Raw genomic sequence first — 26748 nt, 5'->3', positions numbered from 1 at the left:
CTTACAAAGCTCATTGCATTTCACCTTTTCCAGTCTTTCTGGCCCATCATTTTCATCCCCTACCTCTGTATGGGGCACTGCCCCCTTCCTGAGCCCCTTGGACCTGTTCTCTCAGAGCCCCACAGGGAACAGAGGCATTTATCTGGCATTCCCCCTCACTAGCCTGGCCCGTGGAGCAGGGCACCTGGAAGTCCTCCCTCTTCTGTGCCCTGACACAGTAGGTGTCTTATTTAAATCTTTTGGACTAGCTTTGTTTGTGCCCAGGCTCACTAGACTGTAATCTCCTTACGGGCCGGGGCTGTGTGCTCTCTCCGTCCCAGCCACATGTTGCATTACTGAGTGCTCAGGAAGTGCTCATTGGCTTTTACTTGAGATGGGCCAATCAGATTGCTCACCTCAGTGTGTGTGCCGCCATATTCCTGTAATAGAGTCATTAAGCCTTACTTTAAAGGGAAAGCAAATTCACTAATATAAGTTTTAATTTATGAATTTCTTCAGAATCAGTGTCAGGGACAGGGTTGGTCTGTGAAGGTAAATATCCATAAGGTAGAACAACTAAACATATGGCCACATGAAAATATTGTATTTATATATAACGTACGTGTGTATGTGGATAGGTATCTTCTTTACCACTGCCACAAGCATGCATATGTATAAATGTATGTACATTTTTTTCTGTTGCTGGCAGAAGATGAGGTTCATCTAGGAGAATGGTGACTCACATTATAATTCTTACTCTCTCCTGATGATGAGCTAAGTCATGTAAGTTTTGGGAGGAATCACTCTGCTTGCGAAAGGAAGTTCTTATTTGAGTGTTTCAGAAGTGAAGAAAAATGAATTCCGTCTTCTTGGCATGTATTGACCGGCAGGAGTTGCTTTGCTGGCCACTTTTTTCTTTTCTTTCTTTCTGGAGGAGCTTCTTATCCTAAGATTTACCAGTTCTGGTGTGCCATTAGATTAGGCTTTTATAGGAGAGCAAACACCAGCATCCAGGAAAGGTATAATAGGAGTTTATTGGAAGCGGGAAAAGTCAGCCTAATTTTCAAACCTATTATTAAAAAACAAAACGGTCATTTATAAAGATTGTTCCGTCTTTTACATGGTTCTCATTCCTAGCTGCCCTTTAGTGTCACCTGGGGAGCTTTTAAAAATTACTAAAGCCCAGTCTCCTTGCCTGTTCAATTGTATCCAAAATTTTTGTTAGCAGGGCCATGGTATAATGTAATTTTTTAAGTTCCCCAGTGAGCCTGGGAGTTAACTTCCACCATTAGAGAGCTGGAGGCTGTACTTTTCTGTAAAGGGCCAGATAGTAAATATTTTAGACTTTAGGGCCATATGGTCTCTGTTGCAACTGTTTGGCTGTGGTCTCAGATAATATGTAAATGAGCCCATGTGGCTGTGTTCCAATAAAACTGCATTTATGACAACAGATGACAGGGCTGACTTGGCCCCTGGCTGTACTTTGCCAATTCCTGTTCTTAAAGAATAAAATATATGGCGTGACTTCATATGGCTAATGTATTTTTTTCCATTTAAAGGAATTTGTCATGTTCCATCCTTTTACTTCAGTCCCTGAGAATGAAGAGGGTCAGAATCAGCCCTCCTGGTGCTTCCTTCTGTTTTTGTCAGAACTGCTTTAGAGGGCATCAAGAATCAGTGGGAAGGAGGGTCTTTGTCCGGCTTGTGCACCCCTCCGCCCATGACTGACTCTTGAATCTACACACCCATCACACTTCCTGTGTCTGGAGAGTGACTCTGTGAAGTTGGGGGGCCCAGATACGGCCATTTTTTCCCTTCCCTCCACTTCTTCCAGGTTCCCAAACCTAATCTGAACACCTCCTCTAACACTCAGATCAAGAATGGTCAGCCCAGATGTATTAGGGTCTCAAAACAGAAATGCAGATGCCCCAGTCAGGTGGGAGCTGATGAAACACCCAAGGTCTGTTGTCCTCAGAAGCTGCTGTGCAGGCCTGTCACACAGCTGCCAAGGGAGTTCATGGTTTGGACACATTCTTGTATCGGGGGTCAACTGTGGCAGCTTTTTCATTTTTTCTTTTTTAGCTGATCATAGCTTTTCCCTCCTGCACCAGCCCAGCCCCGATAGGTGCTCAGAGATACTGATTGAGCATAAGGTCAGCTTGGGATTCATCTGTACCAAGAAACTTGTATAATTCTAAGTATAAATGATTGGGCATTATATTTATTATTGTGCTAATCTTTAGTGTAGATAATTAATAATGGGTTTTCTGCCTTTCTGCTTTTTGGGGACCTAAACTGGCGTCCTGCTGTTTCTTGAATTTAGCTTTCATAAATGCCCTCTGTCCTCCCCTCATCTTACTACTTTTCTTGGTGTTTGTTTCTCTGCAATCAAGAACTCACCTGTGAAATTAGAATTCTGGGGGATTCTTGATACACTTGGGTCATCAGAATTTGGGCACTTACAATTTCTAGTTTCCTTTTCGTATTTTGAGTTAGAAGGTGCTCCATTTCTTTGGAAATGCTGAAGTCCGCAGCCGCTGGCTCCTTGTGTGTTGAAGAGGAATCCCCAATAAACTCTGAATTGTGTTTGTCTTTTCCCTACTCCTTACCCTCTTCTGCTGCCTCACTGAAAAAAGCAAAACAGAAATAAACAGGCAAATAAAGATTCAGATCAAAACCCCCAGAGAACCATTTCCTATCTGAACCCATTGTGTTTTAATTTGAGAACCAGCAAGAACCTGCCTGTCACGTTGTGGATTGAATTGGGATACAAATTAGAATCTAGGAATGTTTATGCATGTTTAAGTCCTCCTTTTTTCTTTTTTCTTTTTTAGATAACGGCCCTTGTTTAGGCTCTCGGAAACCAGACAAACCCTATGAATGGCTTTCATACAAGCAGGTGGGTTTTCTGCTCTTGGGCACTACTCAGGCAGGCAGGTGGTGCAAGACAAGTTTTCATGTGTGGAGCCATTGAGTATTACAGTGGGAAGGTTTCTACAGAGTGTGTATGTTGGACCAGTTCAGAATTCTAGGATTAACATGCTGCTTCCAAATGGAGATGATTCACATACAGATTTGGGGAAAATAAGTTAAACAATTTAACTGATGGCACAAAGCACTTTATTTTAGAATGTGGACACATTGTGGAGTAGAGTATAATTTTTGGATGAATATTGATACCTTATGATTAACTAAAGTCCATGGTTTACATTAGGGTTCACAACATGTTGTGCAGTCCTGTGTCTTTTGGCACATGCCGTGTTACTTATTCTCCATTGCAGTATCTGACAGTCCCACGTGCTCCACCTTACCCTCCCACCTCCTCCCGCCCCTCCCAACCCTGGCATCCACTGATCGTTTTATTGTCTCTGTAGTTGTGCCTTTTCCACAGTGTCATATAGTTGCTATCATATTATGCTTACCTAAAAAAATCTTTTTTGAGCAGTATAATTTTTAAGAAAAAATTCTAGAAATGTGTGTGAAACAGAAGACCCTTCTCCTAGACCCCTCTGCCTTGAGGGGTACTAGAAAAATGTAGAGACCCCAATACAGAGTAACCCTCTCATTTTATAGATGAGGAAAACATGCCCCAGGAAGGATTGGGACTTGCCCAGGGTCACAGCTGGTTAGCAGCAGAACCAGGACCAGAGGTGAGGCCGTGCCCTCTGTTATCACACAGATCCTGGCCAACTTGGGACTGGTGTGACATTTAACCTCAGGGCAGCACAGAAGTCCTGGAAGATACCTGTGTCACTTACAAATGCAAAGGAAGCTGGGAGAAGGGGTATTTTTCACTCTCTCACCCTGTAGTGCCAGCTCAGCTGATCCATGGCTTCACTTGTTTAGAGAGCAGTTTGTGAATGGCAGGTAGCAGGGCAGAGAGACGTTGCTTTTCTTTTTCAGTGTTACCATCACGTAAGTCTAGATGGCCCTCCTGTAAGTGAAACCATCTGATATTTTTCTTTTTCCTTCTGACTTATTTCACTGAGCGTAGTTCCTTCTAGCTCCATCCATGTTGCTGCGAGTGGCATTCATTTATCTTTTTGATGGCTGAATAGTATTCTGTTGCATATATATGCCACATCTTCCTGGTCCAGCCATCTATTTTGGGGCTGTTGGGTTGTTTCCAGGTTTTACCTATTATAAATAGTGTTGCAATAAACCAGAGACATCCTGCAGGGGAGGGGAAGGGAGAGGGATCTGGAGGAGGGAGGGAGGAGCATAGGAGACTGTGGTGATGGTGCGAGGTGAATTGGTAAAGGAAATTCTATGGGGACTACACCTGAGGAAGAAGGAAAAAAGCAAACATTGTAGATGGCCCTGCTTCTCCTCCGTCCAACTAGCACCCTGAGGACTTGCAGGAACAGCTGGAAGTGTGAGCTTTGCCGCCTTTTGTTTCCAGTGCAGCTGTCCAGGAAATAGCTCGCTGCTCTCGGGCCAGGTAACCCGTGCATTCATGACTACAAACGAACTTCCTTCTTCCATGTTTTGTAGGAAAGGCGCCTTTAGTAGTTGGTGTGTTCAGGGCTGTGCATGTGAAGGGGCCTGTCGTTAGCAAGCACAGTGTCACCCTCAGGAATAAGGAACACATGTGTCCTTCTCTCCCCTCACCTGCAGATCAACAAAATGCAAAAGGCCTTGCTTGGCTGTGTATCTGGAGAAAGAACAAAGATGCACAACAGCTTTTCATACCTTGCTTGTAGGAGCAATGAGCTGTCACGCAGGTGACCAGAGGGATTTCGTTGTTTTTACTTTGCCTTCTCAGAGCCTGCTAGTTTCCCTTCCAAACAGTAGTTTCCAAGACCCCTTATTGTTACAAGTGGTGTAAAAGCACTTCATGTGTCTTGGGCATAGAACCTGGCAGGATGGTGATTAGGCCCCAAGTGCTGTCTGGATTAGCTCTCATGCATTCCTGCCACATGCTGTTACAGTAACACATCAGGACATATTCCTGTAATAGGTGTCTCCTTTGGCTGGAAGACAGAAGACATCCATTCCTGAGTGGATTTTTCAAAGCAGATTAAAAACTACTCAAGTGATTGATCTTTGAGCTCTACATTTCAGTCAGAGGCTGGGGGACATACACAGCTGGACTTAAGCCAACTCTGGATTTGTACATTTAAATCTTAATATTCATTAGCCCGTGAGTCTGACCTTTTGGGAGCTAGGAATCCCTTTGAGTGGCTTTGTAGAAAGGTGCGGCTCCTCTTTCTAGAGGTATAAAGGAAGCTCTGCAAACCCTGGCAGACTGTTTACAGGTTCTCCTCCCTTGAGAGAGAGAGAGAGAGAGAGAGAACGCAAGCTGTGAAACCTTCTGTGGGGTACGCAAGTGGCGAGCATGCTAATGCTCTCCTTGCTGTCACCTCACCAGTGTCAGCTCTGACCCCCATAGGCTAGCCAAGGTATGGTGCTAGGAGCTGGAGCCAACAGGGTTCTGGGGCAGCAGTAGGTGTGGTTCTCTTTCCTTCGGGCTTGGGTGTGAATTAAAGGTGCTCTTGCGAGTTCATCAACTGAGAGTAAAGCAAAGTATTCCACATTTTAAGATAAAAAAATTTCTTTTTAGCTATAATTAGGGGAAAGGAATGGAGAGAGCGTGGGGTGGGGGCAGTGTAAGTCCTGCCTAATTTTTATGAACCTATGTACTTTTCCTTAGTTGCAGTAATAGTGTGTTTTTGTACTTATTTTTGTGTTTGTTTTATTTAACCTTGTGGCAGATAATCTGCTAAATTTGATGGTTCTCATAATTGTATATTTATTAGCTATGTAGCACTTTCTCAGATTTTCCATCATTTACTTAACCGACCAGCCACTGATCTTTTCCCCCCTTTTTGTGACTTCAGATAATTTTGAAATATAAATCCTTTTTTTACATAAAGTTTTTTCCCTGTTTTTTTGAGAACAGAAAAGGTGGATTTATCGAAATACCCTGCCTACATAAAGTTTTTTAAAACCTCCTTTTAAGACTGAATTATTTCCTAAGAATATATCTTCATGATTGGAATTGTAGATCCTAACGATAAGTGCTTCTTATTTTATTAAAACTCTCCCCAAAACTTTGTTTCTCTGTTTATACCAAATGACAAGTTTGGACTGCTTTGCTGCTCTTTAAAAATATTTTTTAAAACTCTCTGTTCCTGTATTACTGTCATAACTTTATAAAACTGAAGTGTAAAGTAGACATATATAAGGAACCCCTGACATGTAATCATCTGTACCCCCAGCAGTTGGAGGGACTCATTTGCCCTGCAAACAGAACCCTGTGATCTCGTCTCTTAATTGTGAGTTCTGGTGCAAAAACCCTGTATTTCACCAGAATGTCTAAGAGGGGTGAACAACTCATTCTCGTTCACCTCTGTGCAGCGCTGCCTGCTGGCTGAATCGCCCGCCTCAGCTGTCACAGCAAGCCTGCTTCTTGGGTGGGGCCTGACGCTGTTTCTGATTTTTCCTCCCCATCTCAGGTGGAAGAATTGTCCCAATGTATAGGATCCGCGCTAATCCAGAAGGGCTTCAAGACTGCCCCAGATCAGTTCATCGGCATCTTTGCTCAAAACAGACCTGAGGTACTAACTGAGCACTGACTGCGCACAGTTCTGAGAGTCCTCAGATAAGAGCTGACTGAAGTTCACACATATTTCTGCTTAAGACCAGATGTTCACCATGTGTCTTATCATTAACATAATCAAATAAATATAAGTGAAATCCACTCAGATGAAACACATCCAACATTATTGTTTTAAAGGAATTTCATAATGAATCTATAGCTAGGACATATATTCCTCACTTCAAGGGGTAGGCTCCTTTGGATATTTTTGAGTTAGTACAAGTATTCATTGAGCACCTACTATGTGCTAGACTGTGAGATGCAAAATCACAGCAGAGACTTGAGTCCTCTTCATGAGGTGCCTCATGAGGGAAGGCAGACTTATAAGCTTTCTCTGTCACATAATTAGTGTAAACACAGGGCAAAAGGATTATGGGAGCTCAATCAAGGAGGACTTCTTGGAGGTGGCACCTGAGTGGAATCTTGAAGGAAATGAGTCTGGGATAGCCTAGGGAATGTCAAGAACAACCACCCTATTTGTGTCAAGCAGCACATCTGTTAGGGAATGAACCATTTCAATATGGTAGAGGTTAGAGTGGTGCAGGGAAAAAACAACCATTTGTGCCACCTATACCCTGCTAAGGGTCTACGATCTGAATCCCATGTTAGTAGCTTGAAATTGGCTCCAAGGGGGGGACAAAGGGAGAAAAAGTACTTCCTAGTCGGAGATGTGAGTGGGCTGTGCTCCCGTCCCACGGCAGCTCCGCCTTTATCTGTGCCATGTGTTAGACTCCTGCAGAGGATCTGAAAACTGCAGCTGGAGGTAATGGGTGCCAAGGAGGATGGTGAGTGGAAGAGTGATCTTGCCACATTTGCCTTTTAGGCAGATCAGTTGCTATGTGGCTGATGAGGCAAGATGATCCGTTACCACATCACGCCTCTCCATCACTTTTCAGGGGGGTTGTGCCAGCACAATTTCCTACAAGCTTGTTCCTCCTCCTCTCTTCCTAAATCTGTCTGCACACTGCTGCCAGGTGGATCTTCTTCCCACCCCCCACCTGCTACGCCTGTGCCTGGGACACAGAACCAGGCTCTTCCGTGGCCACAGGCTCACTCTAGCTCCTCTCTCGCCATGTCATTCCCCACACCCTGCTGGAACATCTGTCCACTAGCTTGCTCACAGCCTCCTCCCTGCTCTTGCTCATGCAGTCCCGCTGTTGGAGCCACCTAGCCTTCTCTCTGTCCTTCCAAATCATGCTGCTCTTGAAAAGGGCAAGCTCACTTACCTCCCCGCTGGCCACTACTTGGACTCTGTATACAGTCCCCAAGTCAGTCACTACCTTGTATTTATCTTGTAATTATCTTTTCATATATTTGCATTAATTCTTCAGGCAATTGTACTTCCATTGAAGAAGAGGACCAGTGTTTTGTTCTCATTGTAAAGCCCTCATAGTGCCTGCACATAGTAGTTGATACACAAATATTAATCTCCCTATATCCCAGCTTTCCACTCTGAATCTGGCTGGACTATTGGTCTTCTTGGAGTGATTCCATGATGACATCCTGTTTTCTCTCCCCACCTCTCCTGTTTGTTTAGTGGGTGATCATTGAACAGGGATGTTTTGCTTTTTCAATGGTGGTCGTTCCTCTCTATGATACCCTTGGATCCGAAGCAATCACCTACGTAGTTAACAAAGGTACGTCTGTGATGTTTGGGTGGATATTGGCCTCGTTTTTAGTTAGATTTGGTGACTAAATTTACATTTGCTTAAATTTGACTTGTTTAGGATTTTATATTTAAGCGTATACCTTTTATTCAAGGATTGTAGTGCTTAAAACAGCCTGCTGGCAGATAAGGTCAAGTGTTTAATATCCCAACACTTATTTCTCATTGTCTCTCCTCATTTGCAGCTGAACTCTCTCTCGTTTTTGTCGATAAGCCAGGGAAGGCCATACTCTTACTAGAAGGGGTAGAAAATAAGTTAACACCAGGCCTTAAAATCATAGTTATCATGGACTCCTTCGGCAGTGATTTGTTTGAACGAGGCAAGAAGTGTGGGGTAGAAATCGTCAGCTTCAAGTCAATGGAGGTGAGTTCTTCTGCCCTGTCACTTCTCTGGAGGGTTTTCCCTAGGTCACTTCAGCTCAGATGTGGTATCCTGAGCCACCAACCTTCCAAACTCTGGCCGGCCAGGTCAATGACCCATGAAAGATATAGAGCAAAAATTCCTGTCTCACTACCTGAACAATAAATTCTATGCACATGCCCCAGTGTTAACTATCACATCTTGCAGAAACTGCTCTCAAAAAGGGAGTTACAAGGCTCACCTGTTTATTCTAGAGCACCAAGAAGCCATGACATCAAGGGCCAGGAACGTGATGTTCAGATTCAGGTGATTCCAGCTGTGTGTTCTCTTTAGACGTGAATAGCTTTTCCTTCCTTTTTTTCCAAAATGGAACCAGATATAGAAATCTGCCTCATTATTCTTTTCCCAGATGACTTCTATAGCATCCTAGTGAATTTCTAGCATCGATGTTTGATTTGGCTAATTTTCATATTAAATGTCTTGAGATTTGTATCAACCGCAACTATAAAGATAACTATGAGTGTGGTCCCTACTCACATCAGCAGTTTGATAGCAGATCACATACGAAGCTGATTTGTCCCAGTTGGACACAAACTAAAGTCTCAGTAAACAGAAGTTAGCAGGAGGAGGAGCCCATCACGTGCACATCATAGAAGTCATAGGCTGAGCAGCGTAAGTCATTCTCATTCTGAAAATGTTAGAAATATTTTCCTGGAACTATTATAAATAGAGTTTTAAAATTTATTTATAGTTCTCCTTCTACAAAGACTTTGAGGCTCCAAGTAAGGATCTATAAAACTCTTCCTGGGAAACTTGGTGGCAGAGGAAAAACACCTTTTGTTTTAATAGTTAAACCTGCCTTGTGTACACACTCTCATGTTCACATGCCTGTGCCCCCATGTACACACACATGTATATGGAGCATAGGATAGGATTCCTTAAGAGCTCATTAGTGTGCTCCAATCTTAAATTGCATTTTTAGCTAGCTTTTTTTTTTTAATTTTAATCTCTCTCTTTTTTTTTTTTTTTTTTTTATTGTGGGACCCTTGCCGGCACTGTAAATGTATATTCTCCTCGACAATTTTCTTTTCTCTAGCTTTATTGTAAGAATGAAATAAGTAAGGAATATATGATGCACAAAATATTTGTTGATCAACTGTATACATTATTGGTAAGGCTTCCCATCAACAGCAGGCTATTAGTAGTTAAGTTTGGAGGAAGTTGAAACTTAAGTGTGATTTTTTTGGCTGAGGTGGAGAGAAGAGGTTTAGTATCCCTAACCTCCACATTGTTCAAGGGTCAAGTATAATTTAAAAATTATTTGGATGGGTAAATGACTGAAGAGTGTTAAAGCTTTTACTAAAGTCTTTATGTATGAATGGCATTGTGAATTCATATTTAACTTGCCTGTTTAATATGATTCGTACTTGGTTTTAAAAAAATTTATAAGCAGAAGATAAAACTTTTAAGAAATGAACCTAAATTAGTTTCCCAGGGCCTCCCTGGTGGCACAGCGGTTGAGCGCTGGGTTGCGAAGCTGCCCACAGCCTCTGCAGCATCGGTTCGATCCCCGGCTGCTCCCCGGCCACCGGAGGAGGGTCCCACATGGCGCGCAGACCTCTCCTGCCGCCCGCTGCTCCCCTCAGCAGTGTACATTGGTCCTTCTGCCTGTTCTGCTCCCTGCTTTGGCTCTGGTGAATTCTCTTACCCTCCCGCGCTTCTGACTGTGCCCAGTGCTTGTATGAATGAATAAATAAATCTTCACAAAATAAATAAATAAATAAATAAATAAATAAATGAAATAAATTAGCTTCCCAGTTGATCATGTGATCATGTTTATATTACTGTACATTTTTATAGGCTTGAAAGTAGAAACATTGGTATCTGGAATTTTTGCATTTTTCCCAGCATTATGAAAATTTTCAAAAATGCAAATCTGTTGAAAGACTTGTACAATTGACTGCTTTATACCTGCCAAGAGTCTGCAGCAAAGCTCTAAATATATTTGCAGAAATGAGTCTGTCATTCTTTACCTTCACATTCATTCAAAAAGTGGCTTAGATTTTTCTGTTGTAGCCAATAGGAGGTTCCAAAATCCCCAGTCCTGCTCCATGTGGGGAGTACAAGTAGTTGAGCTCTCCAAAATGTAGTTAGCATTTAAATCTGGCAGAGATTAATTTTTCTCCTCAAATTGAAGACATCAGTTATGCAGAATTGGGAGACCTGACAGCAGATCTGTGTCTGAGTCTGGGAAGCGTAAAGAGCACCCACAGTTCTTTGGTTATGATTACGAACGAGGCTTTGTTAAAGGAAAAGAAATAGGGACAAGAAATACAAGAAAAAAAACCCAAAAACACCCTATTTCAAAGGCTACAGGCCACAGGTACACAAAGAAGCTCAGCATCACTAATCAGAGAAATGCAAATCAAAACCACAGTGAGATACCACCTCCCACTGATTAGAATTGCTGGTATCAAAAAATAAATAAATAAAATAACTAGTATTGGAGAGAATGTGGAGAAAAGGGAGACCTTGTATGCTCTTGGTGGGAATGAAATTCCCGTTACTCCCAAATTAAATGTAAATGTGGCCACTAAGAAAAACAGATCAGAGACTCCTCAAAAAGTTAAAAAATTAAAAAAAAAGTTAAAGTTAATAAATAGAACTACCATGTGATCCAGCAAAAATGAAAACATTACCTTAAAAAGATACCTGCACCTCCACGTTCTTTGCCATATTATTTACAATAGTCAGGGAAGGGAAACAACCCAAGTGTCCACTGATGGATGACTAGGTTAAGAAATGCGCGTGCGCGTGCGCGCGCACACACACACACACACACACACACAGAATATTACTCAGCCATAAAGAATAATGAAATTTTGCCAGTTGTGGCAACATGGATAGACCTTAAGGGCATTATTCTAAATGAAATAAGTCAGAAGGAGACAAACACCATATGATCTCAAGGGGCAGTTGCTATACCATTTATAAAGGTGTACATAAGAAAGAAGACAACTGGAAACTGACTTCTTAGAATAATGGATAAATTTCTTGATTCAGGATAACTCAGAATGCCATAGTTTGTTTTATTTGAAGTTTAAGGTGCCTTTGAACCAGCTGACAGTGAATCCTGCAGTAAAGTTACCTTTGAATGACTTAATATGACCTTATTCTTTACATTTAGAAAATGTTTGCATTTAAACTTTTCTTTTCTTTTTTAATTAAGGACCTGGGAAGAGTCAACAGACGGACTCCTAAGGTAAGGACACCATGTCAGACCTCACCGTAACCCTCCATGCAGTCTCCACTATCAAGTAATTTTGGAGACTAGTAGAAATCTTGGGTGATCTCTTATGGCTCATAGTTTTCTAATTTATAACACCCACCTTTTTTTTTTTAATTGCTATAGCCTCCAGCACCTGAGGATCTTGCAGTAATTTGTTTCACAAGTGGAACTACAGGTATGTTTTGAAAAGTAATTGCTTCTAAGTGGTATCTGGAAGTGTGTCCTCTCTGCTCCCTTTCTGGGTGACTGATTTAAACTAAAGACAGCCTGAAAGTGGAAGAGAGGGAAGCAGTTCAAGGCATGTGCTCTTGCTCTACAAGACCATCTTAGAATTCGAGAGCACCACATGCTTCTCAAACATTTATTGAAGGTGACATCACCCATCTTCCATGTATAAACTATATCAGTGGCTTTGAGAAATCAAAGTCCTGTTTTTTTCTCTTCTTGCTCCACTCACCCTCTGAAACTTGCCCATATTAATAAAGATTGTTTAAGATAATGAGTTTCATTTAAAGAATTGCAGTTTGCTCAGGAACTTAATGTTACTCAACGTTTGACTTGCATGGGTGTACCTTACTGTAGAGGTATTTGAGGCCCTAATTATAGGGTTTCTGGGCTTCCTTAATGTCTCTCATTCTTGGATTCAGTTTCTGTAAAGTAAGTCCTCATTTAATGTTGTCGTTAGGTTCTTGGAAGCTCTTGGAAGCTCTTGGTGCTCTGACAATATGCACCAAAGTCAGGTCCTCCAAAAATGTTGTTTCATGCATGTCGACCAAGATTCTTCTCATCAGTGTTATAACAAAACCACTTTGAACAAAATAACGTTGCTCAAGGAGCAGCTGGCCTCTAACCTTATCCTGGTTCCTGTGTGTTCTTCAGGTAACCCCAAAGGAGCACTGATCACTCATCGAAATGTAATAAGTGATTGTTCAGCTTTTGTGAAAGTGACAGAGGTAAACTTTCGGGACATTGTCATCTTTATTTAGATACCTGTGTTGGCATTAGGCCTCAGGCATGAACGCAGTAAAGGCAGCACTGCCCTGCTGGGTGTGTGTGTGTGTGTGCTGTAATTGGAACACAATCTGAAATATGGATAAGATCTGAACTTTAAAATGGGCTAACATCACCTTCTCTCAAGCAGTTTACATTGTGGACCTAGTCTCCAACTACTGTTTATGACCTTCAGGGTAAATTGAGAGATAGAGTTTATTGCAACTTTTATTGCAGGTAACTTTATTTAGATACTATCCTATAAATGTTTCCAGGAGAGAACAGAGAAGAAATGCCTTAGTCTACTGTTTCAGCCTAGAATCATTTCTTTAAGTTGACAACAAAATATTGAATGCTGTTGAAGGCTTTTGAATTATTATTATTCTTCATGGTGGTCAGTTTGAGTTCCATTTTATAAGCAGAATTAAAACTTTGAACTTCAGTTGCTTTCCTATAATCTTAAGCAATTATATTCAATAACTGCTTTTGAAAAGAGGTACTTATTAAATAATAAAATGTCTTTCCCTCACACTGTTTCCACATTTTCCATAATTTGCTTTTGCAGTTTCTTGGGAATATTCTGGAGCCCTAATTTTTGTGGCAGGAGTCTGTGCTTAATGGTTTTGGGGAATGGGCATCTTTGGTGGGTACAGAAGGTTAATCTCCCTTTCACTTACACTCCTACTTTCTTAGTCCCAAAAACCTTTTTTCGGTGTATGCTTTCTAAACAGTGTTCAACATTCAGTACCTACTAAAGTGAAATTTTAATTTCCTTATCGACCTTTAATAAAAACTGAAAATGCATTAGTGGCTCATGAGACCTTAAGAATGATTTGCTAATGGTTACAAAACTGTGTTTTAAATTACCAATCAGGGACATTCTCAGCTATGTAAAATATCTGTCATGCTGATGGACCTTTTTTTGGCTGAATCAGAAAATTGAAAGTGTAGATATCACTGAGTTTGATTTCTCATAAAAATATACTAAGAAATGCTAGTTGGTAAATGCAGGTCACATTTGCCAAGACGATGGCCTGCTGCACCAGGATGGCATGCTCTGGGGCTGTTGTGTTTGCTCAGGACTGGAGCTTTTACCTATTATCACATTATTGGGATATAATGGAGAGGGGAAGGACTTGCTTCAGAAGGGGGTACAGGCAAAAATTCTTTACGTGAGTAATGTGAACATTTCATGCAAACCCGTCCCCCTGGACCTAAGTGAAGCCCATTCTGAACCATGAAATGGAAACCAGCTGTCAGACTCACACTAGGTGCAGAGCTATCGTGATCAGCATTTTATAGGAGTGCAAATCCCCTGTGCTGGGTCAGAGCTAGCTTTAAATAAATGGAGCTAAATTATTCACCCACTGAGGTAAAGTTGGGGTTTAAGATAAAAATATTGATCAAACTAAAACACACAAGATGCATTTATGCTATAGATAAAAGAAACTTGGAAACCTACCTTTTTTCCTCTTTTCCTTTTACAATATAATATGCTATCTTGTGTTGGAATGGCTCTTATATTGCTACAACATAATGTGCTATCTTATGTTGGAATAAAGCTTGTATGTCTTACCTTAAGGTGGAACTGAGCTTGCTGGGTAGTGGGTACTACAGCTTTGAAATACAAAGTTATTAGAGCACATAATCCCTTAATATCCTAATTTGAGAAAATTTTCCTTATTTTGACTGAAGTCCTGCAATAGAGTTACTCTGTCATTAGAAATGACCTCTATTTCAAAAATTAAAGTATTAAAATATTTCAATATTTCTGGATTGCCTTTCATTCTTTGGTGAGACATAATTGCAGATGATAAGCAAAAGCTGTTTGACCTTCATGTTGAGGTATTATGTGCTCTCAGATAAAATGCAAAGTGACTGGAAATCTTAATGCCTTTCTGCTCTGCTGGTGTCTTTGCTTACAGAACGCAGTCAGTCCTTCCCCAGATGATACTTTGATATCTTTCTTGCCTCTGGCCCATATGTTTGAGAGAGTTGTAGAGGTAGGCATTGAGTTTTGTTTTTCTTGCTTGTTTGTTTGTGTTCTGCTAAGTTGTTGTGTTTTACAGAAAGTACTTGCCCTGAATGCCAGTGACACACACATTTCATTTTTGCCACTGGCACACATGTTTGAGCAGCTCATGCAGGTACGTTTCACACACGGACTGTCATCCCCATGGAAGATTCTTTGCTTGTTCCTAATGGTATTAATTACTTAAAAGAGTAATGGTACTAATTACTTAAAAGAATATATTTATTTGGATTTTTTTCCTGGGTCTGGATACTTGAATTTTAATAACTTCAAAATTATAAGCCCACATTTTTGAAGGCCACTAATGTGGACATGATTCCAGAAAGATTAAATGTAAAAGGAGAATTTTTATGACTACCATCCTACAAAACCTAATAAGACTTCTGCTCTAAGAAGTTTCTCTTCTTTTTTAATGGAGGTAGCAGTCATTTACAACACTCCTTAAATTTCAGTGTACAGCTTCACACCTCGACAGTTGGCTATCCCTGGGAAGTTTGTATTTTCCTTTGTGCTTGCTCCTGAGGCACTCGTTGGCTCAAGACTAATCTTTTCACCGGTATTCTAAGAGCTCTCAGAAGAGCAGAATGATCTTTAGCTGATCAGTATATTACTGTGTGACTAATTTAAAAACTGACTGAGCACTTTCTTTTTTCGCTCTTGGGCAAGTTGGGACTGTATACTTACAGGATAAAAAGCAGGCACGATTCAGCCAGTTAACAGGTGTTTGCTGCACACCAGCTGTGTAACAGGCACTGTGCTGGGTGTGAGAAGGACAGGTGACTAATAGGGAGCCTTCCCTGTGATTGGCTGCTGCCCTATGGGATTCCTTATCCTAAAGAATTAAGACTCATTAGATTCCATTTTCTATCCATTACCTGTGCTTTTTGCACACCTCAGGAGATCTCTTGAGTTTATAAAGTGATCTCATGTACCAAATGGTGGTTTGTAAATTGTGCCTGGGAAGCAAGCCATTGAACAAAAACCTTCTAAGTTTTTGTTTTTAAACAATGAGCAGTGGATACCTTCAAGCCTGGGACCATCTATACTTCTGTTTTCATCGTGCTTTGAATCTCTCCTCTTTAAAATTTAAAATAGGCAGACTGTCACTTGTCTGTGGTTTGCCAGTGCAGTTTGCACTTGACAGGAAAATCGATGTTGTAGATTATAGCTGGATGGCAGGCCGCTCTGGTATTAGACCCCCAGTATCTCCACTGCATCCTGTTCAGTGGGTTCTCAGAAATCTTTAGTTAGATTCAAATAAAGGAAAAATTAAACTTAAATAAGCTAGGATTGTAGGGAAGTAGCTCAGTTTTTGTTTTCAGTGTAAATTAGATCTAAAGTTTCTGGTAGGCGAAAAACATTTGGTTTATATAATACTATGTCATTCATTCAATGGTTATTTATATTGACACTAAAATAGCAGAACCTCTGAGATTATCATTAAAAACAATATTCCCAAGTTTATTTCTAAGCCCTTTATCTTCCGGTGATCAAGAAAAAATCCTCATTCCCAAGTTGCATGATGACCAAAGAATGCAAAAGTGTTTTTCAAAAAAATGACCCATATTTAGGAAATTTAAGGTTTTTAGAAACTGGCTGAAATGCTAAACCTAAAGCCTCATGTGTGTGTTTGGATATTGTGTGACCCCTGCTGTGATGATAAAAATGTTGGTTACTTCCCTCCCTAGTGTGTAATGCTGTGTCATGGAGCTAAAATAGGATTTTTCCAAGGAGATATCAGGCTGCTAATGGATGACCTCAAGGTGCTTCAACCCACTGTCTTTCCTGTGGTCCCGAGACTGCTCAACCGGATGTTTGACCGAGTAAGTTCCAGGCCCGAAGGCCACTGAGCTTTGAGTCCGAGACGTGGGTTTGAACAAGGCTCAGCCACGTGCCTTCTGTGCACCGGGGGTACAAGTTCAGTCTTGCAGAACTGCCCTTCACTCACCTGTAAAGTTAGGATAAGTTCACCTCACAGAGCTGTTGGTGAAGATTATGAAACACACACGATCACACTTTGTAAACCATAAGGTATAATACGGGTATAAAATGGAAGCTTATTTCATTTTTATTTTACAACAACCTCTTTGAACCTCTGTTTTCTCATCTCTACGTGGACAATCGCCCCCTCCTCCTGTTTTCTGTCTCCTAATGTTGCAAATTGCATCACATGAAAAGAGTAACTCTGAAATGGTTTCACTAATTGTAAAGCTCCTTGCACATATAAAATATTGCTTACACACTTAGAAGCGACTAAGCCACATAGAGAATGCCTGCTCGCCATGGTGCCCCACAGCTTGGGTCAGATGGGGTGGGTGTGAGGGGTCTCCAAATGTGTTTGGGCACTTGTAATGCTCCTTATTTTAAGGCAGGGCATCTGTCATCTGTGAGAGTCTTTTTATTTTTTTAATGACGCTTTAAAAAAACTTTAAAAACAGGTTTGTTCACATACTAGGCATTTCACCCATTTAAATGATACAATTCAAAGTTCTTAGTAGATTCACAGTTTTACACTCATCACCACAGTTCATTTTGGGACACTTTATCACCTCAAAAAGAAACCCTTTATCTGCCCTTTAGTGCTCATTCTCCGCTCCCTCTCTGCCACACCCCATCCACCACTCAGCAAAAACTAACCTACTTTCTGAATCTATAAATCTTCTGATTCTGGACTTTCACGTACATGGGATCATGCAGCATGTGTTCTTGTGTGACTGATTTCTTTCACTTAGTGTGTTTGCAAGATACATTCATGTCCTAGTATGTATCTGAACTTCCAAAAAAAAAGTTACACTCTATAGATGTCACCCATTTTATTTGTTTATTTATCCATTGATGGACATTTGAGTTGTTTCCACTTTGGGGACAACTGTGAACATCCTCATACAGGTTTCTGTGTGAGCATGTGTGTCCATTTCTCTTGGGTCCCGCTCAGCAGTGGATTGTTGGGTCAGGTGGTAACTGCTTTTAGCTGCTGGAGGAGCTTCCGGCCTGTTTTCTAAACCAGCTGTACCATTTTACGCGCCCCCCACTTCCCCCACCCAGCAGTATATGAGGCTGCCACATTTACCAGTTGTTATATTACCTGACTTTTAGCCATCCTGATGGGTCTGAAGCCTTCTTATTTATTGACTTTTTAGATTTTCTCACAAGCAAACACCAAACTGAAGCGATGGCTTTTGGACTTTGCCTCCAAGAGAAAGGAAGCAGAGCTACGCAGTGGCATCATTAGAAACAACAGCCTATGGGATAAACTCATCTTTCACAAAATACAGGTAACCATAGACTCATACTATTATTTCTCATGTAAACTAATATGGGCTTTGAGTTCCGATGAAAGCTTTTTTTTTTTTTTATAAGAAAGATGTGAAGGTGAGGGAGAGAATGTACATTTTTACTAATGCTGACACACTTCTAAAAGTCAAGGACAAAACTATTAGTATTCAAGATAAATCTGAACAATAGCTAACTATTTAGGGGGGTGGAGAGGAATCAGGGTATTATAGCCTTTCTGGTTCTCCATTTTGTTACACTTTTCTAGATCAAGTTTGTCACTCTTTTTTTTTAAAAAAAAGATTTATTTATTTATGCATACAAGAACTGGGGTATGGCCCAAAGGTACAGGGTGGTGAAAGAATTCACCAGAGGCAGAGTGGGGAACAGAACAGAATAGATTGACTGAAATACACTGCTGAGGGGAGCAGCGGGAGAGACAAGAGAGGCCTGCTGCGCCATGTGGGTCACCTCCCTGGAGGGGGATCGAACTCATGCTGCAATGGCTGTGGATAGCTTCATAGTTCTGTGACTTAACCCCTTGCACCACCAGGGAGACCCAAGGTTGTCACTCTTGAAGTAAGTTTTTAGGCATGAGTGGTAAAGCATAAATGATAATGTGTCCAAAAAAATGCCAGAAGTGTGGTGGTTGCAAATCTTGTTCGAATTCCTTAAAATATGATGAGTTCTGGGTGTTGGCTTGCATCTCCCTCCCTGTTGAAAGCGGATGGTGGGTGGGTATGGTAGCATACATCTGAAGAGGGAGGAACCTGCATTTCCGGATCATATGCAGTGTTGTAAACCAATGTTACCCTAATTTTAGAAAATTTAAAAAAAAAAGTGAGTGGAATAGTTTCAGGTGGAAACACGCTGGCAGGAGTCTTTCCTGAGTCAGAGTCAGTGAGTTCTTTGCCATCTGCTGAGGGTTAGCTGGTGGCTCCGGGCACAGATATCTGTGAGGTGCCTACCTCCTGCAGTTGTCTGACCCCACTGTCTCTCCTCTTCTGTCTCTCAGTCGAGCATGGGAGGAAAAGTCAGGTTGATGATCACAGGAGCTGCTCCCGTGTCCGCCACCGTGCTCACCTTCCTGAGAACTGCCCTTGGCTGTCAGGTGAGGTGGCTTCGCTGTGACTCTCTCTGGACCTTGTCATGCCCAGGAATCTTTTTTCCAAAAGTCATTTTTATTCTCTTTGCATGCATTTTAGTTTTGCTTGCAGGATTCTCTGTTTTCTAAGTCACTTGAGAAATAAGTATAAGAGTGTGTGTGTGTGTGTGTGTGTGTATGTATGCTTATATTTCATATAAAAGATACAACTTAATGGGTTTCATATAAAATGACATGTCTATATGTCTTTTACCCTTCAGCAGGAGAATAGGTGTTTGTGACCACTGCTCTAACACAAAACATGCCTTCCAGGTGAGGCATGGGAGTATGGGAATGGATCACAGGGATAAGCCAACCTGCACACCAGGCAGAGAGAGAGAGAACCTGTTTTCAAGGGGGACATCGAGGACGCGGGCTGAGAGCGAGAGCCCCACCTGGTGCATCCTATAGCCAGGCCCGTCCTGCCCCGTCGGGGTTCTCCCTTGCTTGTCCCCAGGAAGTGAAGTAGAAAATGAACACACACCATGCTGGTGTTCAGTAGGAGGGCGGAGGTGTTTGGGTGCTGTGAGGATGCTTGTTGTAGAATTAAGCTGGAAAAGAGGTTTCACAGCCAGCCACGGTGCAGGAGCCAGAGGAACGTAACTGCTCCAGCGCACGTGTGACTTTCTCCCTTTGTTGTTGTTTCTTCTCTTGGTGACCCAGTTTTATGAAGGCTATGGACAGACGGAGTGCACTGCGGGCTGCTCCCTGACCTTGCCCGGAGACTGGACAGCAGGTACGACACACCGTTTGTTCACTCCTCATCGCGGTCTTCAGGTTTGAAGTGGAATTGGGTTAATCATTGGTTGGTTCATTGACCAATGGAAACAAGTGTTGGGTCTCCAGTGATCAGGCCTGGAGGCCGCTGACCCTGTAAATCCAAGAGCCATGTGGAGCACGTCTCCTCTGGCAGAGGGATGTAATTTTGAGGATCTGACTGTAGATCTGGGTGGCCACAGAGATTTACCCAGATCCTGAAGGTGACATCTGAGAGAGGATGCCCTTTAAACCAGGCTCAGAATGTTTGGCCCAACAGAGTTCTCCAGTAATCCACTGGGGTCTGATTTTCTGCTGGCAAATTGTGGTTAAACTCGCACTGTGTGACGACAGAGAGAAATGAACCCAAGTCCTTTTTCCCCAAAAGAAAAAAGGGGGAGGACAAACAAATAATTGACTGTCACGGATGAGATTCTGCATTAGGTGCTTAAGACGTGGATAACGGTATCTCATCCCCGCTACGTCCCTGTGAGACGAGCTGTTGCCTTGCGGAGGAAACGATCAATTGTTGGTTAAATAGCACGTAAATAATGTATAAGGATTTACTCAGCACTGTGCTTGTCGCCAGGGTTCTGCCCAGTCTCTCTGCGGAGTTCTGTGCTTTCCTCACTCCTGCACCAGTGGGATCGTCCACACTATGCTAAATAAACCTCCCCGCCTCACCTGCTGTGTTGTAAATGGGGGCACTAGCTAGTAGCTCACTCTGCTGGGATTGGCCCCAGCAGGCTATGAACCTTCCTCATGGTGTTTGTTTAATCTTTCGCCCTTGGATCCTCACCATCTAGAGAATTTGGAATAGTGATCTCGTTAAGCTAAAGCTGTGAACACACGGGAAGAATTATGTGCATTGCTCTTAAGACATAGCTAATTGCTGTTATTTTTGTTTTTGAAAAAGAACCTAATCCTCACACCACACCCTTCGGCAGGAGGATTAACTGGAAAGAAGCACTGTACTATCTTAATAAACTTAAATACTGATCAGAATCAGATGGTGTGTGAGAGAATAATTAAAGTTTACAAAAGTCATAGAAGTTTTGTCTTCTTATAGAGAACAGGGACATTTAAAAATCTTGGGGTGGCGGGGAGGGTGGCAAGTCCTGGACAGGGGCCGTTGATTCTTGGAGCCTGGTAAGAGCTCCAGAAGGCTTGTTTCCTGGTTCCTTAAGATCAGCCGCCAAGGGCCTCCCCGGTGGCGCAGTGGTTGAGCGCTGGGTTGCGAAGCTGCCGGCGACCTCTGCGGTGCCGGTTCGATCCCCGGCTGCTCCCCGGCCACCTGAGGAGGGTCCCACATGGCGCGCAGACCTCTCCTGCCGCCCGCTGCTCCCCTCAGCAGTGTACTTCGGTCCTTCTGCCTGCTCTGCTCCCCGCTCTGGCTCTGGTGAATTCTCTCACCCTCCCGCGCTTCTGACTGTACCCAGTGCTTGTATAAACAAACAAACAAACAAATAAATAAATAAAATGCCTCTATTAAAAAAAAAATCCTCAAAAAAAAAAAAAAAACTATCTTATAAAAAAAAAAAAAAAAAAAAAAAAAAAAAAAAAAAAAAAAAAAAAAAAAGATCAGCCGCCAAATTACTTATACTCTGAAAAATCATTTGGCTCATCAAATTAGGGGAGATCCCTAAAAGATGGTTGAATATGTTTGTCTCTATTCTAGGAATAAACTCCCTAAATTAATTTACCAGGGGAGATGGGCTATCATTATGGAAGCCAGAGGTTGGCACCAGCTGTTCTTATGACGAGCAGGCTTGCATGTTATAATAAAAATAATTTGGCCTAGGAATATTCGTAACCCCCTTAAAAATGTTCCATCTTTTATTTACTCACAGGTCACGTTGGCAGCCCTATGCCTTGCAATTTTATAAAACTTGTTGATGTGGAAGAAATGAATTACATGGCGGCCAAGGGTGAGGGTGAGGTGAGTAAAGCCCCATGAGTGTCCACCCTCATTGCCTTTCCGCTAGCTCAGTGCTATTCTCCAGCCCCGCCATGGGAAGCCATTGAGCTTGATTTTGTTGGTGATCCTAGAGCCCAGCTGTGCTCTCTGTGAAGGTGCATTTCTGTTTAGCAATCAGGGTCATGTAGAGGAGGGTGCAAATGCCGGCTGCTTCCGCCTGACATTCCAGGGACTGGGGCCCAGGAGCATGCAGAGGCTCCAGTGGCCTCAGTGCTGGGACACAACTCCTGCCTGCTAATTGCCCTGGATGCCTATTAGTGAGCTACTGGCTAGTGGAAGAAAGCCTAATGACTTCAAAGTGATTTCAGTCCCTTTGGGGCTTTCTGCAGCCTGGGGCCGGAACCCAGGGCAGGCACTAGTCGTACAACTCAACTGCAGCTGAGGTCATTAATAATGGGAAGTGGGGCATTGGAGGTGCCTTCTGGATCCCACTGAGCCCCAACAGCGCCCTGTGGATCATGGAAACTGGGGCTTCTAGCAAAAGGTTGGGATATGCATGTTTTCTTTGGCAGAGCCCTGTAGTGCTGTTAAGAGATCATCTTTCTTCCTTCAGGTGTGTGTGAAAGGGCCAAATGTATTTCAAGGCTACTTGAAGGACCCAGCAAAGACAGCAGAAGCTCTGGATAAAGATGGCTGGCTACACACCGGGGACATAGGAAAATGGTTACCAGTGAGTGGTCACCTCCTCTGTGCAAAAACCCCTTGCTCCACTGCAGGGAAGAAAATAAGATGTTTGCTGCCCTGTGGGGTGGTACCTTCACTTCTCTCTTTCCCTTTCTGCTTGTGGAGTGGCAGATGCAGGCACTTCCATTTTCTGCAGGGATCAGATTTACACTCCTAACATACTTGTTGCTGATTGTCACTTAAACTACAGTAAATCTGGTGTGTTCTGCTGCTTGACATCAATTCTGGTTGCTCTTCCTATTTGAATTGCTGGGAGACTGGCTTTTTCATCTTGATGCAGGCCTTGATGGAGAGGCCTTAGGTTCAACAAGGGTGGGGGCAGTGTGGAAAGTGGCCAGACATTGGATGGGCACGAATTTGTGAATACATCTGTTTCTTTGGTTTATCATCTCATTAAGAATAAGGTAAGTGTTCCATGGATAAAACCAGCTTCTTTAAATTTAGTCACAGAAGCCTGGACTGTAGAGAAATTCCAGAGTCGTCTTAGGAGTGAGAAGCTTGTGCCAAAAGCCCCAGCTGTCCTGCCAGTAGGTCTGACCACTTGGCCTGCTGTGGTAACAACCACTACTTTTCCTAAGTCGTTACCGTGTTTCATTGCAAGCACTAAAATTTCTCGGGTGGTTTTTATCGTTGTGTATTTTCAGTTTCTTGTGGATTGAAGATGCTTGATAGTGTGAAATTTTTATTGATTTGAAAAGTGCTTCTCCAAATTAATTCAGATTTCAGAATACCCACGCTATTTCAAAATAAAACCCCCCTCCCCCCAACAGGTTCAAGAGGGATTAAGTCTCAGTTCTGATTCTGATAAACACATCTCAGAGTCTCGGGATGTCCATCTGTGCCTCTTGAAAATGGAAGTGAACTGACATGAAATGAAAGAGCCTTGGGAACTTCCCAGCATCTGACTTTTGAAAATTAAAGAGGGACCCAGGGTGTGGGGATGGGTAGAAAACTGGGTGGGGATTTTAGTTACTATTGGCATCTGGCTGGTCTGATCTAGGAATGCCAGCATCCCTCAGTTATTATGTGTGTGTGTGGGGGGGGGGCATTTGTGGGCAGCCAATCCTGAGCAAAGGACCAAAGCACCCTCCTCTCAACAAGCTAGACGTCTAGGAGGCTAGAAGTCTGCCCTTCTGTAGCGAACATTCACTGAGCCCTTGCTCTGTGCAGAGCTGTGAGGGAAGATCAGCCTGTCTGCTGTCAAGGAACTGGAATCCTTTGGAGACAGTAATGTCTGTAGGACATTCAGATAGGAAACTCCCTGAAGCTTGCTAAGCTGAAGGCAGCAAGCCCAGTGCTGCTGGCTGATTGATAAAGAGTAAAGTGAACTCCCATGGCTCTCGAGTCTCTTCCCACGCTCTACTCCAACAAGTCACTTAATCTCTCCAAGTCTTTGTTTCCCTCTCTGTCAAGTGGGATATAATAACCAACCCCTGTGACATGTACAAGGCTTAAATGATGGTGCAGAGAAATTGCCCTGGATCTGTGTGAGTGTACTGGGTGGCACAGCCATGGGCCAATCCACAACCCCACCCCTCTGATCAACAGAATGGCACTTTGAAGATTATCGACAGGAAAAAGCACATATTTAAACTGGCACAAGGAGAATACATAGCACCTGAAAAGATTGAAAATATCTACCAGCGAAGTGAACCTGTTGCTCAGGTGTTTGTCCATGGAGACAGCTTGCAGGTACGTGCTGTGTGAGTTGCAGATGTGACCGGGGATATTAGTGGAGCATTGTTAGGTTCTACTCCTTGGCACTTCTTGCCAGAAAGTTTTTTCTCTTTAATTTCCATATTTTTATTTTACCTTGAGTAGTCTGGTACAAAGGGAAATTGGATAAAAATAGTGGGCAGTGGGTAAAATATGCTAATTTAAATATAAGGGGAAGTACTGCTGTCTGGATTATAAGAGTTTGACGTTTTCAAGCATATTAAATCCAACTTATATGCTATGCCTCCTAAATCATTCTGAGCAAATGGTGGTTGTGAGCCAAATGTACTTTAAGTTGAAGACCAAAGTCAAAACTGCAATGAAACATCTATTTGTCAAAATATGGGACAGATGGTAGCAATGCAGAGAAGGAGTCTGGTTTTCTAAAAGTTATTGACAAATCTTATAATTTTAGAAGGTTATTTTTTATTTCATAAGAGTACATCTGTTTTTCCTTGATCTAGAATCTTGCCATCACTTTGATTTTATTTACTTTTTTTCCTCTTGATAAATAAATGTGAAAAATGAATTCAGTTTTATGGTTACTAACTTGTAGAATGAGGTATTAGAGATTTTTTTTAATGAATCTGTAAATTTTCTTTTTTTAAGGCACTTATCTGATACTTATCACCTTATATGGTTATTTAACCCTGTTTTATAAGATAAAAGTATACATAAAGTAAATAAAAATCAGGGTTTTGTTTATATTTTGTTGACTTCCAGTGGTTCTCTAAAGACATTTATTGCAAAATACTGGATACTGTTTGTTTTATAGCCAGTTCTCAACCTGAACTCAGGCACCTTTGAAAGCTGGTAACATTTTCTGAAGAGAGTCTAAAACTCTCATGAGATTCTCCCAGGGGTCTATGGTGTAGAATCATAATCGCTATTTTAGTGCATCTGGATCAAACCATATCGTAACTCACTTGTCTGTGTTAAAGGCGTTTCTTATAGCCATTGTGGTGCCAGAGGTTGAGACATTACGTACTTGGGCACAAAAGAAAGGATTTAATGGGGCCTTTGAAGAACTGTGCAGAAACAAGGTAAGGCGGGGAGATCTGCAGCCTGTCCCGTATCTTCACATCAGGTGCATTAGGTGTACCTGCAGCTGCCTCCGACAGTGGAAACAGCTCATTTTTCTTGCCTTATTAGGATGTCGTAAAAGCTATCTTAGAAGACTTAGTGAAACTTGGAAAAGAAGCTGGCCTAAAACCATTTGAACAGGTAAGATTCATCAAAGTACGTGAATTCCTATAAAAGACTTGAAGATTTTTTTTATGAATGGGTTTTTCCAGATGATGAGATACGTGAGGAAGGGATTTTTTTAAACCAGCGACCTGAGTTCCCTTTTCCTGGAGGTCGGGGTACAATCCTGAATTCTAGCCTGAGAGTAGGCCCCCAGCTCTACTGAGCGTCTGCAGCTAGACCCGGGTTGGGGACAGGGGGGATCCCCTGAAGTGTCTTCCCTGGAGCTCAGTGCCATTTGGACGCAGGTTGTTCTTTCCCTTTTTTAACACCTGTGTGTTTGCAGGTCAAAGGCATCGCCCTGCATCCTGAATTATTTTCTATCGAAAATGGCCTCCTGACACCAACAATGAAGGCCAGAAGGCCAGAGCTTCGGAATTACTTCAGGTCGCAGATAGATGAACTCTATTCCACCATCAAAGTCTAATGTGAAAAAAAAACAAAAGCTCGGGAGAAACCACCCACCTCCACAGTCTTCTGCTGATGGCCTTCAAGTTGGTAACTTTGACGACAGCGAGTGTAGGGAAGGAAACGCCCATGTCTGACTTGTCCATTCGGGGTTGTTGTCGTAGGAATTAGAGGAAAACGGAACACTGCCTTACAGTCACCTCGCACTGCAGACCATGTACCTGGTGATAGACAACTTCCAAAATGAGCCTTAAAATTTGTCAAGGGGAAACTATAAATGTGCTAAGTTATTTGAGACTTCTTCAGTTTAAAAGGCTGGTGTTGAAACTTGTGTCTCCCTGTCCTTCTAACCAAAGGGTTAGGACTTAGCTATTTCTGATGTGTCTGCTACTTGCTGCAAAGTCTGCAGTTGTCTGCTGCTCTCAAGAGTACAATGCACTGGAGGGAAAATGTCCCCTAAAAGCAAGAACAGCTGCCCCAGCTGGAGAATATCACCAGAGGACCAGAGGTTTTTTTTTAATCCCTGCCACCTCCCCTGCCCCTTCTCACACGCACTCACAGTGCTTTCAGTCAAGGGTTCTGAAGCGCATGTTCTTCGCTGTGGCGCATAAGGCGCCCTGTGACGC

The 26748-nt window shown here is 42.4% G+C and overlaps 1 protein-coding gene across 4 annotated transcripts in view; it reads left to right on the top strand.

Moving 5' to 3' along the window:
• Positions 1–26141, top strand: part of ACSL1 (acyl-CoA synthetase long chain family member 1) — a gene marked incomplete at both ends in the record, with an annotated part of 38114 nt that extends 11973 nt beyond the window's left edge. For 2 of the 4 annotated variants that reach the window (XM_084231972.1, XM_084231975.1), the window contains 18 exons: positions 2814–2878; positions 6438–6539; positions 8118–8217; positions 8432–8610; positions 11837–11869; positions 12020–12071; positions 12776–12849; positions 14812–14889; positions 16607–16741; positions 18059–18193; positions 19207–19302; positions 19999–20071; positions 21942–22030; positions 22623–22739; positions 24302–24445; positions 25411–25512; positions 25622–25693; positions 26001–26141. In XM_084231972.1, coding sequence (XP_084088098.1) covers positions 2814–2878; positions 6438–6539; positions 8118–8217; positions 8432–8610; positions 11837–11869; positions 12020–12071; positions 12776–12849; positions 14812–14889; positions 16607–16741; positions 18059–18193; positions 19207–19302; positions 19999–20071; positions 21942–22030; positions 22623–22739; positions 24302–24445; positions 25411–25512; positions 25622–25693; positions 26001–26141 — 1787 coding nt within the window. Of the gene's footprint in view, positions 1–2813; positions 2879–6437; positions 6540–8117; positions 8218–8431; positions 8611–11836; positions 11870–12019; positions 12072–12775; positions 12850–14811; positions 14890–14955; positions 15034–16606; positions 16742–18058; positions 18194–19206; positions 19303–19998; positions 20072–21941; positions 22031–22622; positions 22740–24301; positions 24446–25410; positions 25513–25621; positions 25694–26000 lie in introns of all 4 variants that reach the window. The other 2 variants (XM_084231973.1, XM_084231974.1) reach the window with 2 other exon arrangements.
• Positions 26142–26748: the final 607 nt, after the last annotated feature.

The sequence above is a fragment of the Talpa europaea genome (assembly GCF_964194135.1).
Source record: "Talpa europaea genome assembly, chromosome: 4".
In the NCBI taxonomy this organism is placed as follows: domain Eukaryota; kingdom Metazoa; phylum Chordata; class Mammalia; order Eulipotyphla; family Talpidae; genus Talpa; species Talpa europaea.
Note: the sequence above shows the minus strand (reverse complement) of the source record. Positions and strands in the feature narration are given on the sequence as shown.